Below are 15,629 nucleotides of genomic sequence, written 5' to 3'. Positions count from 1 at the left end.
GACCCCAGTTCAATTCCTGGGTCAGGAAGATCTGCTGAAGAAGGGATAGGCTACCCACTGCAATATTCTTGGGCTTCCCTTGTGGCTCAGCTGATAAAGAATCTGCCTGCAATATGGGAGACCTGGGTTCAATCCCTGGATTGAATATCACCTGGAGAAGAGAAAGGCTACCCACTCCAGTATTTTGGTCTGAAGAATTCCATGGACTGTATAGTTCATGGGGTTGCAAAGAGTCCGACACGACTGAGTGACTTTCACTTTCAAAGTCTCATAAATATTATTTTTTACTTTATTTACACGTGTTTATATTCAGATTTCTATGTACTTTAATTTACATTTCAATATTTTTCATTATATCATAATCTTCTTCAGGATAAGGAATTGGTTCTCTACCCATTATCTTTCTCTATTATGTTTTTTTAGAGCCAATAGGCATTCAGTAAGTGTTATTAACTGTAAGCATTTAAAAAAACAGACTTAAGAGTCTGGGTTTCAAAAAATCTAACTTAGATTTCATGAATCACAGTGGTCAAGTCTCTTGGTCTTTGCCTTAACTTCCTAAAGTCCAACTGAAAATCAATTAGTAAGTTGCTAGATGTGTGAAGCATTGTATAAATATAAATTATGTTTAAATATTCCCCTTACTTGTATTCTACAAATATATAAATAAAAATAAGAGAAATAAAATGCAGAATTCTGAACACAGTTATTCAGAAAAAAAAATGCAATTGAAAAAACATGGGAAAAAATCAAAACATTTTCCATGATGTGGCCAATGATGACATTTTATGAGCTACTGATCTGGATTTTCAGCTCTGATGGCCAATTTTTATCACCTAATACCAGATACCTGGATGTTACCATGATTAGACTCTTGGGAAAGCTTTGCCTTCCACACTGATCCATTTCATGCTTTGTCTATTTCTAGAATCATGTCTCTCATGATTTTTAACCTTGCCAACTTTCATCTGAATCCCCACTTGCAATCAAATGATGAACCCAGTACTTAAATAATGTATTTTCATAGTTTCAAGATGCTACATAGGTCATTACATCAGGTCATTACATCAGGAATTTCTCTGATTTGTGTTCTAATATGACTATGGGTAAACCTCAAAATTATTTTGTTTAATATGCATTATTTTAAACTTTTTACAAATTCCCAAAAGAAGTATGAACAAATTTACTCAACAAATTGGTTGAGTAAATGAGGAATATTAAATGAGGTTATTCTAGAATGTTGTTACTAATTTTTCCCTTTCACTTAGAAAGCCAAGCCAAGCCACTTGGCTTTCTATGCACTTTAATCACTGTATTGATCACTGTGATCACAGTAATCACTGTGTTGATTACTTTGAGTCTAGCAAATTTTATCCTATTTTATCCTATTTAGAGACATACAAAACATCCTCTCACTCAACTTCCTATTACAAATTGTACAGTCATTCCTTATTCATTCATCTTATATCTAATTATCTATCTCTAGCCATATACTAGACACCGTGCTAGATGCTGGGGATATTAAGATAATTAAGACATTCTCTATGCCTTTTAGGAATTTAAAGACTAGTGGAGGAGAGATTGCATTCTACTTTGACAGGAGCTTTCAAACTTATTGTCGTTAAGTGTGGAAAGAGAGGAAATAATCCATGCTTGAAAAAATCACAGAAGTCGATATATAGACCAGGTGTATAAGCCAACTGCCTACTTACAAATTTAAAGTTAGTGATATTTTCTCAGACTAATGTGAATATCCTGTATCACTGTCAAGAGAAACCTTTCCCAATATCAGATTACAAAAGAAACCAAATTAACATTCTGAAGGTTTCCCACTGAGCATGGTATTAGAGTAAAGAAATCTGAATAGTCATGAGCTATACTCAGGCAATAATAAATACTGAGGAACTTGCTCAACCCCTACAGTCTGATATACCCGCACTGTCCCTCAACAGCCAGTTTCTCTAGACATGATGTCTTCACTCTCTTAGAGTGCGGGCTAGCACAGCCAAATCCTAGCTCTTTCTCCTTTCTGCTCCCAGGCTCTTTGTTGTTTTATAAACACTTATTTTCTTCAAGTCAATTAAAATACATTACTATCTGAGTGAGTGCCACCCATTCACTAGGTGACACAAGAATGCTTTCTTGAAACTTAGGTAACTATCCTGATATTACCTTGCCATTTTTTAACTTTTTGACTATTTCTTAGGCAAGCCATATATTTAACTGTATAGGCAGCAAAATATGATTTGTGGTAAGCTATTAGAACTAATATAATGACTTCCATATTTGCTAAAAGTGACCTCTTTCTTTCTTTCCAGGTTGTAAAAATGATGATTATTGTTGTGGTGACATTTGCCATCTGCTGGCTGCCTTACCATATTTATTTCATCCTCACTGCAATCTATCAACAACTAAACAGGTGGAAGTATATTCAGCAGGTCTATCTGGCTAGCTTTTGGCTGGCAATGAGCTCAACCATGTACAACCCCATCATCTACTGCTGTCTGAATAAGAGGTAAAAATAAGATTACCAAATGCAAGTTCTTTGTCACTTCTGGCTTCACTGAAAGCATATAATATTGTTTAAGCTTCTTGGTACACAGTTAAAATTCAAAAGGAATGGAAAATTGAAAAATTCACTGAGAGGAACACAGAGCTAGGTATTTTTCTAGTAAAAAAGTGAAAGTGGAAATCACTCAATCGTATCTGACTCTTTGCGACCCCATGGACTATACAGTCCATGGAATTCTCCAGGTCAGAATACTGGAGTGGGTAGCCATTCCCTTCTCCAGGGGATCTTCCCAACCCAGGGATCGAACCCAGGTCTCCTGCATTGCTGGTGGATTCTTTACCAGCGGAGACACCAAGGAAACCCAACTCCTTCCTATTTAACAAATTATCTCACCTTAACAGTTACCCCCTCAAAACAATGCTCTTGGGGGTTCTAAACAGCTGGTTTCTATATAGGCCAAATTCTCTCTCCAAATCCTTCAGAATTTTACTTGTCAAAGAAAAAGAAATGTCCTATTATTAAAGGAGGTGAGGTGGTGTGCTCAAGTCCTCAAAGAAATGAAGACACTTTGTAAAAATGCACAGATGGAGAGATGACGGCATATGTGATCTTTTAAGAAGGATGTTTTGTAAATATACTTCAAAATAGAAGGTGTCATAAGAGTAACAGAAGCAACACTAAGGAGAAGAATCCCAAACCTCCCTCCAGTATGATGAGGTCAGTGAGTAAGACAGGGTGCCACCTCTGGAAGAGGGGAAGCTAGTTTTAAAGTGAAGTTGGAAAGAGAAGGAGAAATATTCACAATTAAATTTAAGACTGGGAAAAAAAGGTAAACCATGGTTTCCAGATTAAAAACACCTTAGTTGTAAGGTCAGCACATGGAGGGGGTAGCGTTAAATTTCATAAGGTGAATAATTTCCTTAATAAACCAATAAGGTAGCCAAATAGAAACGGGACTTCGTGTAGGTAGCTACTCAACCTAAATTCTCAGCTCTATTTTCAGTTAGACATCTACCACATCATTCCTTAAGTTTCTTAAAAGTATTATTTAATTCTTACTTTTTTTCAGTAATTGCACAAGCCATATATCAATTCAAATAACCCCAAAAGCAGAACATATGTTTTTAATCAACTTCATTTAATGGCTTACAAAGCCAAGGATTTTATACTTTCATATACAATTAGATAAAAACATCCAGCTGAGCAATTAATTTTAATATTAAATGAGATTAATTTATAAATGTGTAATTATTACTGTAAGAATCTATTTCAAAATATGTCATTTTTCAGAGCCATACCCAGAAAGCTTAATTCACTTATGCAAATGTATAAAATCATTGAAGAAACCTACACTGCTTCTTTGACATATTGATTACTTATATTGCACTTTTACTCTTTGACGACTTGCTTTTGATCAATGGGAAATTAAGATTAAATTCAAACAAAAAGGACTTAGAAAACTAGTACCAATACTGTGGCATAAATTCTAAAAGTTAGACTAGAAAATTAAATTCAAAAAATGAGTTGGCTTAATTGCATTAAGCAGAGCTTTCTGTAGAAGTTGAAGGAAATTTCCACTTGAAAATATGACCTTTTCTTCTTGTGGCCTGCTTCTCCTCAGATTTCGAGCAGGCTTCAAGAGAGCATTCCGCTGGTGTCCTTTCATTGAAGTTTCTAGCTATGATGAGCTGGAGCTCAAGACTACCAGGTTTCACCCGACTCGGCAAAGCAGCCTGTACACCGTGACCAGGATGGAATCCATGACGGTGGTGTTTGACCCTAGTGATGCAGATAACACCAAACCCAGCCGGAAGAAGAGAGTGCCTCCAGGAGACCCAAGCTTCAATGGTTGCTCCCGCCAGAATTCCAAATCTGGCTCCACCACTTCAAGTTTCATAAGCCCACCCTATACTTCTGTGGATGAATACTCTTAAATCCATTTCCTGAGCAGAAAGAGTAGAGTGAGGCCATCATGGACACCATAGCGTCCACACTCTCCTGATTGTCAGCCCTGTCCTACATAGTCTCTGTAAAAAAGAAGGGCAATTTTTAGGCAACTGTGTTTCAACTGAGAAAGGTAGCATTTGAGTTCAACAAAGACACTATTAAGGTATTTGCCCCCTCAAAAATAAAATAGGCTTTAAATTTATTCTTTGAAAAATTTAATAATTGTATGTAACAGAAAAATATTTCTGAAAAGTATTTATAGAGAGTTTCATTTTTCTCACTGAAAAATTGCAATATATATTTGTGACACCAAAGTAACATATGATTTCCCCAAAAGATTAAAGAACCATAAAAATATAATGATGTGAGTGAATAAAAATAAAATCTATAGAAAATGAAAATTTTCATCTATAGCTATTAAAGAAAAAAAGTTATATGACTTATTTTATGACTAAAATTATGGGAAATTTACCTCTAAGAGTAAAAATTAATGAAAATCTTTGCTAAAGAGAATTAACTTTGTAGGATAAAAATTTTTTGAGATTTAAAGATATTCACCATGAAATATAATTGAAAAAGAAACCTGATCAAATTATTAGGCAGCTGCACACATTTTTCTCTTTATTTTTCTGGGAAAATGGCTTCAAAAGAAAAACATAATCATTTAGTTTTTGACTATTATATATTTTAAAGAGCCAAACTAAGAAACAGTCAAAGATAGAACTTTAAAATGACAAAGCAAATCCCTATGATCCTCCTTATTTTATTTTTCAAAAATATTTGTAGGTTTAAGAAAAAAATAGATTACATAATAGTAGAGAGGCTTTCTAATGAAGAAGGGAAGAATCTCATTTATCTCTGAAACTGACTACCAATTTTTAGGCAAGAATTAAAGATACTAATTCATAGTTATTATAGCAGACAAGAGCATCTATTAGCTCCAAAGGAAAATGTATTTTTCCTCTATAACCCAAGGAAAAAGCTTAAGGTGAGTATTAACAACTGTATAGTGCCTTATTCTCTCCCTTTCCCCCACGGGGGGGGGGGAGAAAAAAAAGAGTAAGGACTAGGAGAAGGTATCAGAAAATATATTTAAATGCAAAGCCTTAGGACAAAAGTTTATGTACTACTTATATGTGCTTGTTTGAGTGCATGCTAAGTTGTTTCAGTCATGTCCGAACCTTTGCGATCCTAAGGACTGTAGCCTGTCATGCCCCTCTCTCTGTCCATGGGATCCTTCAGGCAAGAATATTGGAGTGGGTTGCCATGCCCTCCTCCATGGAATATACTAGTATACCTATAGGTAAATCAAGTAAGATGTAGAAAACGGAATCAACTGTTAGAATAAAAAGCTGGACAAAATGTGGATACACATGAACTAATACCGGGCAACAGGAGTATAATGTACATATTTCTACAGAAAGAGCCTTCCTTTATCTGCTTAGATAACTCAGAAATTCCCCCAGAAAGAAATGAGCTAATGGTCCTAAAGAAGAATCTGTTTTACTATAAGAAAAAAATATACTGACACATTTCTGAGAGCTATAACAAATCAAGGTACACCATTAAGTGTGGAATTTATCTTCCAGACCTCAGTGCTCAAAAGTCATCTTTTCTTGAATTAGAGATACCATCAATCTAGCTCAAGAAAGCAGTAACCTTCTGAGAATGTGGCTGTGTAGTACAAACTTCTCCTTCCAAATATTCAGATAGATTTTTAAAGCTATCCAACTATAATTACCTGTGACACTTGACTGGATTGTTATGCCTCCATCAATATAGGACCATTTTTCTTAAGAACAAGATAAAAAGCAATTATTTCAAGAGAATACATGGTGTTTACTGCCAAAACATTAAATTTTCCAATCTTCCTCCCCTGTTTTGGATCCAGCATAAGAAGTATCTAATTGTTACAAAGTGTTAAATGTCTAAACACTCCTATCATAAGTGTTTAAGCTAAATTTATTTTAATTACACTAATAAACAAACAGATACACATATATACATAAACATGCAAGTGTGCAGACACATACAATAGGTTTAATGTATGCAAAAACTTCAAAGAATTAAATTCAAAATTGAATGCTGAAATAGTAAGTGGCCCTTACAGAGTTGCCACAAACAGCTCAATAAAGTATGTGAAGCTTGTGTGCATGTAAGCTTGTAAGCAAATGTATTATTATGTATTATTATTTAGTCCCTAGTCATTGAATATAGTGTTTAAGTGTTCATTCCAAAACATGTAAATGCTTATCATACAACGTGAAAATATCAAGAAAATGCCTAACATTTTGAAGCAGACATTTCTTCTTCTTAAACTTATGAATGATTGTGAGACCAGCATTAATGAATGTTCTACATGCGTGGGACCATATTCAGCTATAGATTAGAATGTGAAATTTGGCCCTTAAATTCAATGTAATCAGCCATTACCAAAGCACATGAATACATCTGAAAAACATAAATCCTGCCTTCATGCATTACAGAAACTCAATGTAATTTCGTAGGACATCTAAGGGAAAATATTGCTCCAATCAGCTGTTCTGTATGTTTTCTTGTTGTTGTTGCTTCGCTTTGCTTGCCAAGGATCATCCTTTTGGCATGGTGGAAATACCTGAGGTCCAGACCGTATCCTTAATACTTTTTACAGAAAACTGACATCATTAACTCAATGGTCATGACTCTTAAACCGAGACCTTATAAAGCAGAATATTTTAAGTTCAAAAATTTAAAAAGTAATAATAACAAAATAAATGAGTACAATATGAAAGAATGAAAGAGATAAGATTTTAGTCCTTTTGTCTGAATCTTCACGCTGAGAACTGTAGAATAACACATGGAAACCCGCTTTAGTAGGTGTCATTTTAAGTAAAGCTGTGCCAGTATTTTCATATTTGTCAGGGTTTGGAAGAATTAGCCTCCAACATTCACGCTACTCTCCGATGTTCAAGTTCACTGTGAATCTTTTTGATTGTTTGTAGGCAAACACTGACTGGAAATACCAGCAGATGGTCAAAACAGTCCAGATTTTTTTGTACCTAGATCAGCAGCAGCAGAATACAAACTATTTTGAGAGCACTCTAAAATTTATCAAAAAAAGATTCAATTAAAATATTCTTCTTAAAGACAAAAAATAACTAACATTGTATTTTCATTATTTTGCATCTGGACAAAATGTTTTTTAAATTACCTGCATGGGAAAAAAATTAAAGCAAATGCAATTACTACAGAATACAAGCTAACAGCTTTCATTTTTTTAGCAGGCTCAGTATGCCGCTGCATTATTCTGTCTTCCAAATTCATGATGATGACATTTCTGACCCAGCAGCCAAATTCATATTCTTTTCCAGATCTGGCCAATCTCTTTTAAACAGAGATCCTAGGTACTTCAAAGTGAGCTCCATCCTTACAAAGCACACAGAAGAATGCCAAGAAGCTTGTATCAAACCTCAGAAGCACAAAATACATGTGAAAAATCAATGCTAGCTAGCTCAGAATTTGAATTTGATTTTTGTCAATGCAGAATTCCATCAGAAAACTTCTGATTAGTGTCTGGCAAATTATTCCATCAAATATAAAGGCAGGAGAATTATAGCGATTTCTCACACTTTTACCAGTAACAATCTGAGATACCACTTATTGCTGACACTTCAGGCCAAGCATGAATGGAGAATAATGTCCAATAGTAACTGTGTGTTGTAAATAGCTTGGCAAAAATTCTGTGTACATAAGAAATAAATGTATATAAGGTTTGTAGCTAGTGAATAAAGTATTTTCAAGTTGTGATAATTATACTGAGCATTAATAGATTTAATACATTCATTATCCTTTGTATGTGTGGTATATGTAACAGATTTAATTTATTTTTATTTTCCTTTAAAATCATTAAAAATAATATTAAAAATAAAAGCAGTCAATATTTTCCTACTGGTTAGCAAAACATATGTTATAGAAAGTTCTGTCTTATCTAAACATACCTAACCATCCCTCAACACTATCTTGTGCTTCCTCCCTTATTTTTCCTCATAAAATGTCTAGTGCTATTGCTAAGTTGCTTCACTCATGTCTGATTCTGTGTGAGCACATGGACTGTAGGCCACCAGGTTCCTTTGTCCATGGAATTTTTTAGGCAAGAATACTGAAGTGGGTTGCCATTTCCTCCTTCAGGGGATCTTCCCAACCCAGGGACTGAACCCACGTCTCCTGTGTCTCCTGCATTGGCAGGCAAGTTCTTTACCACTAGTGCCAGTTAGGAAACCCCATAAAGGTCTAGTTTTCCTAAATCACTTTGGTTCAGAAAAAGCGTCTGTGGGGAGCAAAGATATTAAACTGTAGAATAATATTCTGAGTAGAAAGCAGGAGCAGATTAACTGGAACATAGACTCAAAAGCGCATATAGCTAAAGGGCGGGGATAGACAATGGACTTGTAGACACAGTGGGGAAAGAGAGGGGGCACGACCTGAGAGAGAGCATTGACATAAATACACCACCGTGTGTAAAGCAGATAGCTAGTGGGAAGCTGTTACACTGCACAGGGGGCTCAGCCTGGTGCTCTGTGATGACCTCTGGGGTGCGATGCGAGGGTGGGGGTAGGAGAGCTCAGGAGGGAGGGGATATATGCATACATAAGGGTGATTCATGATGTTGTACGGCAGAAGCTAACCCAACGTTGTAAAGCAATTATTCTCCAATAAAACAAATGCATGTAGCTGAGTATGGAGCACAGCGTCTTAGAGCCACGGCATCAGAGCCATAACAAGTGACAGACTCGAGTTTATACCTAAGCCCCACCATCTGCTAGCGAGGGGACCTGGGGCAAGTGATTGTTCTGAGCCTCACTTAACTCATCAGTGAAAAAAGAAAATAGTAATTTCTTCAAAGTGCAAATGTGAGGGTTGAATGAGCTAGTGCATGAATAAGGCAGAGTCAAACATTAAATAAATGTTCAAAAACATCATTGGTGTCATTGTGTTTAAGGGGGGATTAAAGAAACCCTTGTTGCCTGTATCATTCTGCCCTTATCCAAAGATCCTTGGAGGGGGGTAAGTAGCCTATAGCTTCCTATCTCTTAGCTCTGGGCTGTTTCCAGAGTCTGCACAAAATTCAGAGATTACCTGAGTGTTCTGGAAATTAGCCATCTGACTGTGGGCCCTGAGTATGGAAAGCTATACAGGTGAAGGGTTAGAAATGGCCAATTAGTAGGAGTAGCTTTGGACACATGGAACTAAACTCACTTCTTAGCAATGGCGCAACCCTTTTAGGTTGAATAATAAAAATGTTAAACTTCAGAAGGTAAGAGATGAGGGAGGAAAAGCAGAAATTTTTCTTTTCCAGTTTCCTTGGCAGCATTACTGACTGCTCCAAGGAAAAGTGCTTTGGGACAATTTCAGCTCAGGGGGCAGCAATGACCCACACTGACTCTCCATTTCCACCAGCTGCAAGGACATCTTATTTGATCCAGTCTCTCAACCTCACTTAGATACAAGCAATTGCTACCTCTCCCAACAACTTATCATGAAGAGGGAAGGAGAGAAAAAAGCAAGATATCTTCACCAGCCACCACATATCCAAAGCATCAGGAAATCTTCTAAGCTCTTAAAAGATATCCAGTGTTCTACAGATTCACACTACATCAACCACTACAAACCTGATCCATGTCGCCATTACCTCCTGTCAGGATTATCGCAAGTCTCCATCCCATGCTCTCCTTAAAGTTTATTCTCAAGAAAGCGACCAGAGTGATTCTTTTAAAACTGCATCACATCATCTCACATCTCTGCTTAAAATCCTCTCATGTCTTCCCATTCCACTCATAATAAAAGCCAAAATCCTTACAATAGCCTAGAAGGCCCTTCATGATATGACCCTTCTTAGTTTTTCTGCTTTACCCTCCCATATTCCATGGGATCCACAGAGCCAGCTACATCAACTTCTTTCCTAGAATATGTCAAGCATGCTACAACCACAGGACTCTGGAACTGGCTTTTGAGTCTATGTTCCAGTTGATCTGCTCCTGCTTTCTACTCAGAATATTCTTTTGTCCAGTATGTTTTCCACCAAGATAACCACGTGACAAACTCCATAGTTTTCTTTAAATCTTTGCCCAATGAGGTTAATCCCAATCACCTCATTTAAAACAACAAGTCCTCACCCCTACCCCAATTCGTCCCAATTCTCCACCTTGTTCTTTATTTTTCCACAGAAGTGAAGTGAAAGTCACTCAGTCATGTCTGACTCTTTGCAACCCTATTGACTATATAGTGCATGGAATTCTCCAGGCCAGAATATTAGAGTGAGTAGCCATTCCCTTCTCCAGGGGATCTTCCCAACTCAGGGATCGAACCCAGGTCTCCCATATTGCAGGCAGATTCTTTACCAGCTGAGCCACCAGGGAAGCCCTAGAATACTGGAATGGATAGCCTATCCCTTCTCCAGTGGATCTTCCCGACTCAGAAATTGTACCAGGGTTTCCTGCATTGCAGGTGGATTCTTTACCAGCTGAGCTAACAATAGCCTGCATTAATCATTTTTTAGAATACCATATAATTTACTTATTCATTATATTTATTACCTACCCCCAAATAGATCAATATAAACTCTACTAGGGGATGGACTCACTAAATAATTATTAAATTAATGAGTGAATATAAAAGCTTTGATACAAAGTATAGTGGAGATTGAAGCCATCATTTCTTCATATAGCCATCATTTCTCAAATAAGAGAATGTCAGATGACATTTTCCAGCTGTCTCTCACCACCAAGCCTCCTCTTCTGTATACTCTTCACTGTGAAACCAAGACTAATATTTTGTAAAATTATACATTCTCTTATTGCCTGAATTTGTTAGGTTCTGTAATGGGAGTCAGTAGAAGGAACTCAGAATGTAGAAGGGGAAAGATTATGGTTAGCAGCATTCTAGGGGCAGCAAACAGTTTACACCCATTGCTACCATCTTTCAACAACTCCAGCACAAGCTTTCCATGCAGCCAAGAGATAACAGTAAAGATCGTGCTGCACCCCTTTAACAATCAGATACCAACCACACCACGTTCCCTCACCTGAAGACACAGTTTACAATTTTTCTTTTTTCTGTGTTAATCAAATTTTCCTTAATAAGCATATGCAGCACAAGTAATAAAAGTTTTAAGAGTATTATTCTGAGGAGAAGAGTAAAACAATTTAATTGGAATTCACAGGAAATCTCTCCATTTTTTCAAGGTTACCATGCCTTGCAAACTTGAAAAACAATTGCTACAGGTTTTTAAAGGTCAGAATATTTGGCTATTGATAGGCAGATGATATCACAATTAGGGGAAATTAACACAATTACACTCTAAATATAATGTCACACTCATAAAGGAATGGTGTAAATTAGAAAGGAACTCCCATGACTCTGACAAGCCAAACAAGCAGTGATGAATAGTCCAATCTCCTCCTAAAGAACTTGAACCTCTGCCTGGGCTGAGATTTCAGGAGGACGAGATGAAGACCTCTTTTAATTAACTTTACATTTTTTTTAGCAATGAAACATTCTTTTCAGTTTATAACAAGATGCCCACAGCCCATTCTAAAATGTATTGGAAAGGATGTAGAAAAGGATTCTAGTGTATGAATCAAAAAGGCATCATACAGAGTGAAGTAATTCAGAAAGAGGAAAACAAATTATTGTATATTAAGCCATGTATGTGGAATCTAGAAAAATGCTACAGATGAACCTATTTGCAGGGCAGGAATAGAGATACAGATGTAGAGAAGAGATGTATGGACGCATGAGGCAGGGGGAAGGAAGAGTGGGATGAGCTGGGAGATTGGAATTGACATGTATACACAATCATGTGCAAAACAGATAGCTAGTGTGAACCTGCTGCATAGCCCAGCTCAGTGCCCTTGGATGACCTAGAGGGGTGGGATGGGCGTGGGAGGGGTGGGAGCGAAGTCCAGTAAGAAAGGGATGTATGAATACAAATAGCTGAATGACTTCATTTTACAGCAGAAACTAGCATAACATTGTAAAGCAACTAACTCCAATGTTTTTAAAGGCATCAGAATTTTGTCCTACATTCTAAATCAGAATCATTATCTATACCAGAGGTTTCAATTGTTAGAGTCCATCTTCCTCCAACCTCCAAATACCCTGAGTCGATCTGGGTGGGAAGTCCTAGTTAGCCTGAGAGGATAAATGAATTTTAAATGAATTTAACTGTTGAGCATATGTTTATGCACTAGACTAAAGAAGCACTAAGACATGTAAAGCCTCAGCTTTGTGTTCCTAAAATTTAGGCAGACCCTCAAAGTATAAGACTCTTCATTTGGCAAAGCACCATTAACACTTAAATACTTAAGTGTAGTGGGTAGTTTGCAAGATGCATGGATGAATGAACTGAGGGTTTTAAGTAAGAGAAACAGGCTCAAAAATGTTGGGTACTAGGGAAGGAATGGGTTTCCCTGGTGGCTCAGATGGTAAAGAATCTGCCTGAAATGGAGGAGACGAGGGTTTGATCCCTGGGTCAGGAACATCCCCTGGAGAAAGGAATGTCAACCCATTTCAGTATTCTTGCTTGGAGAATCCTATGGACAGAGGAGCCTGGCAGGCTACAGTCCATGAGGTCACAAAGAGTCAAACATGACTAAGCGAATAACACACACAAAGGTAAGGAATACAGGCATCTCAAAGACAATGTTGCATGCTTAAAAATAGTTTATATATTCAAAGAATTAATGCTAAAATGCAAATCTTGACAAATACATCTAATTACTAAAGAATGAAGGGATCTGACTGAAATTAAACTTTTTCTGCATACACAATAAAGTTATGAAAAGAAGAACATAAATTCCTGGCCAACATTCTTTCCCTTTTTATTCCAAACCCTTGCAAGTACAGGTACAGAATCACAGTTTATTTACTAAAAAATAGTCATCCAGGCTAAAATGCTCAAAAAACTTGTGAAATTTACCTCCCAACTCACCAAAGCAGACCCTGCTGCTACACAAAAATTCCATTTCATCTTACCTCATCTTTTTATGTTGCATCTCCTCAACCCAGCCATCCTGTACCACCACTGGGCAAGTCAGTGCTCTGCTTTTATCCTACCTTTACACTATCCCAAGGTTGGGTCTGCAATACTAATAGTGGAAACGGCAAAGAGATAGCAGTCTGCAAACTCAAAAACTTTAGAAAGAATGTTAGTCCTCTAAAATGTAAAGAACAAGGTGATAATATGGAAAACACAGACCTGTGATGCATTTATTAAAGTTGGTAGCTTAACTACCTCAAATTAAAAATAAACAATAGTTTCAGAAATCAGATATGCATTCCTTGAGAGACAAAAACTAAAAATAGTCCTCACAAACATAGCCAATTTAAAGTCATGAAATATTGTATTTATTTGAAGAATTTGACTTCTAAATATCAAACACATATTTGCATTAGTACAAGTAATGATCAATTAAATGCATGAAAAAATGTATATTATAAAATAATCATTAAATATATTAAACAGTTTATTTTTCACACAAAGTTCAAAGATAGAATTTCTGTCTTTGAGAAGGAAGATGTGGTTCTCCTCCAAGCTGAGTGAATAAACTGAGCTCTTTTCCTCTACAGCATCAGTATTTTCAAAACCCAGCTTCCCTAAGTGAATCAAAGCATGAGGGAAATGAGTCAGAGGGAAATCTGACCACTAAATGTCTATGAGCACCATTTGTGCTCAAAACAGAATAGACTCCCCACACACCCCATTGTAGACATCACGAAGTGACTCCCAGTTATTTCATCCAATACAAAGCTTAGGATATCCAGGTGGTGTGCAGCCCTCTCCATTTACCTGACTGGAGTTACTCCTTGCACGGCAATCCACAGTCTAAAAGACAAGCATCTGCCCCACCCCATATCCAATGTACAGTGGTGGGAAAGGAACAGAACAAATATAACTACAAACTTAAATTCAAAAAAGGGAAAAAACAGAAGTAAACAGCAGGCACTGGTTTTAGCAATGATCAAATTCTAGAGGAAAAGTATTGTGTCTACTTAGCAGGGGAGAATTTTAGTAGCTGATTTTAACAACTGTCATATCTAAAAACACACGCTTCACAAATACATGTATAGAATCAAATGTAAAAATGAGATGTTATCAGCTCCCTTTACTATTCACTATGATCATTAGGACACAAAATAAGTAAAAATGCTTCTTAAGATTATAAGCATACAAAATAACTAATTATAGTTATTTTTCATCAACTACGCAGACTTTTTCCTTTAACATTCTGCATGGCAATTCAACTGCTTATGTTAACATACTGAAAGGTACTGTATCTTAGGTTATTAACATATATTTTAACATTCTGCCTAAGTGTTGAAAATAAAACTTTTAATATAGAAGATTTAAATATTTCAGAAAATTGTGTTTTTAGGTTTTATAAGTATGAATATAGGAAGGAATTTTTTAGGCAGTTTTCCTTTTTGTTCTTGGATTATTGGAAACCTTCTTTCAGACTTGGAAATCCAAATTCATAGTAAACCAAAATTAAGCAACTGCTTTGAAAGTTCTTTTGACCCTGATATGACAATTACAGTACTTATGCTAGCTCTTCTCCTCAAGCTGAAAAACCTATCACCCCATCTATCTCAGGTTCAAAGAGATGACTGCCTCCTCCCGATGGCTTAACTTCTCTTAGATTTCACCTCCTAATTTCTCTCAGGAATCAAAGGAACTCCAGCAAACATGAATCAATCATTTCCCTTTTTTCCCATCAGAGTCCATGAAGATCAGGATCAAGCTTAAAATGTAGTCTACTTACCTCACATCATAACAAAAGAGCAGACTATTAAGGATAGCCATGTATAGATAAAGGTGAAAGCAGCTAAAACTTATCTAAACATTATATAATTGCTTTGGTACTAATACTCCTCAATGATCATACAAAATTTCATAGTTCAGCACAGGGTTGAGACAACTGTAATTTTTAAATTTATCATTATGCTCACCCTCAGAAACTGTGAGTATATACAGACTATAAGGGTACAGAACATTCACAATAATCCATAATATTATGCCAAGGACATAAGGGTTTCCTTGCTATGTAGACGTAGAGATTGCTCCGTTTATTTTGTCTGTTTTCAACAAAAAACACTTATGTGAAGGCAAGAGAAAATCATGCCCAATTTAGTA

General features: G+C 36.4%; 1 protein-coding gene across 1 annotated transcript in view; it reads left to right on the top strand.

Annotated features, from left to right (window-relative positions):
- TACR3 (tachykinin receptor 3) overlaps positions 1–8,278 on the top strand; it is a 76,239-nt gene extending 67,961 nt beyond the window's left edge. The window contains exons 4-5 of the mRNA XM_043438618.1: positions 2,319–2,515; positions 4,134–8,278. Of these exons, the coding sequence (XP_043294553.1) occupies positions 2,319–2,515; positions 4,134–4,446 (510 nt within the window). The 3' untranslated portion in view covers positions 4,447–8,278. The remainder of the gene's footprint in view (positions 1–2,318; positions 2,516–4,133) is intronic.
- The last annotated feature ends 7,351 nt before the right edge of the window (positions 8,279–15,629 follow it).

This window comes from Cervus canadensis, chromosome 19, assembly GCF_019320065.1.
Source record: "Cervus canadensis isolate Bull #8, Minnesota chromosome 19, ASM1932006v1, whole genome shotgun sequence".
In the NCBI taxonomy this organism is placed as follows: Eukaryota; Metazoa; Chordata; class Mammalia; order Artiodactyla; family Cervidae; genus Cervus; species Cervus canadensis.
This window is presented reverse-complemented; position numbering and strand designations above follow the sequence as displayed.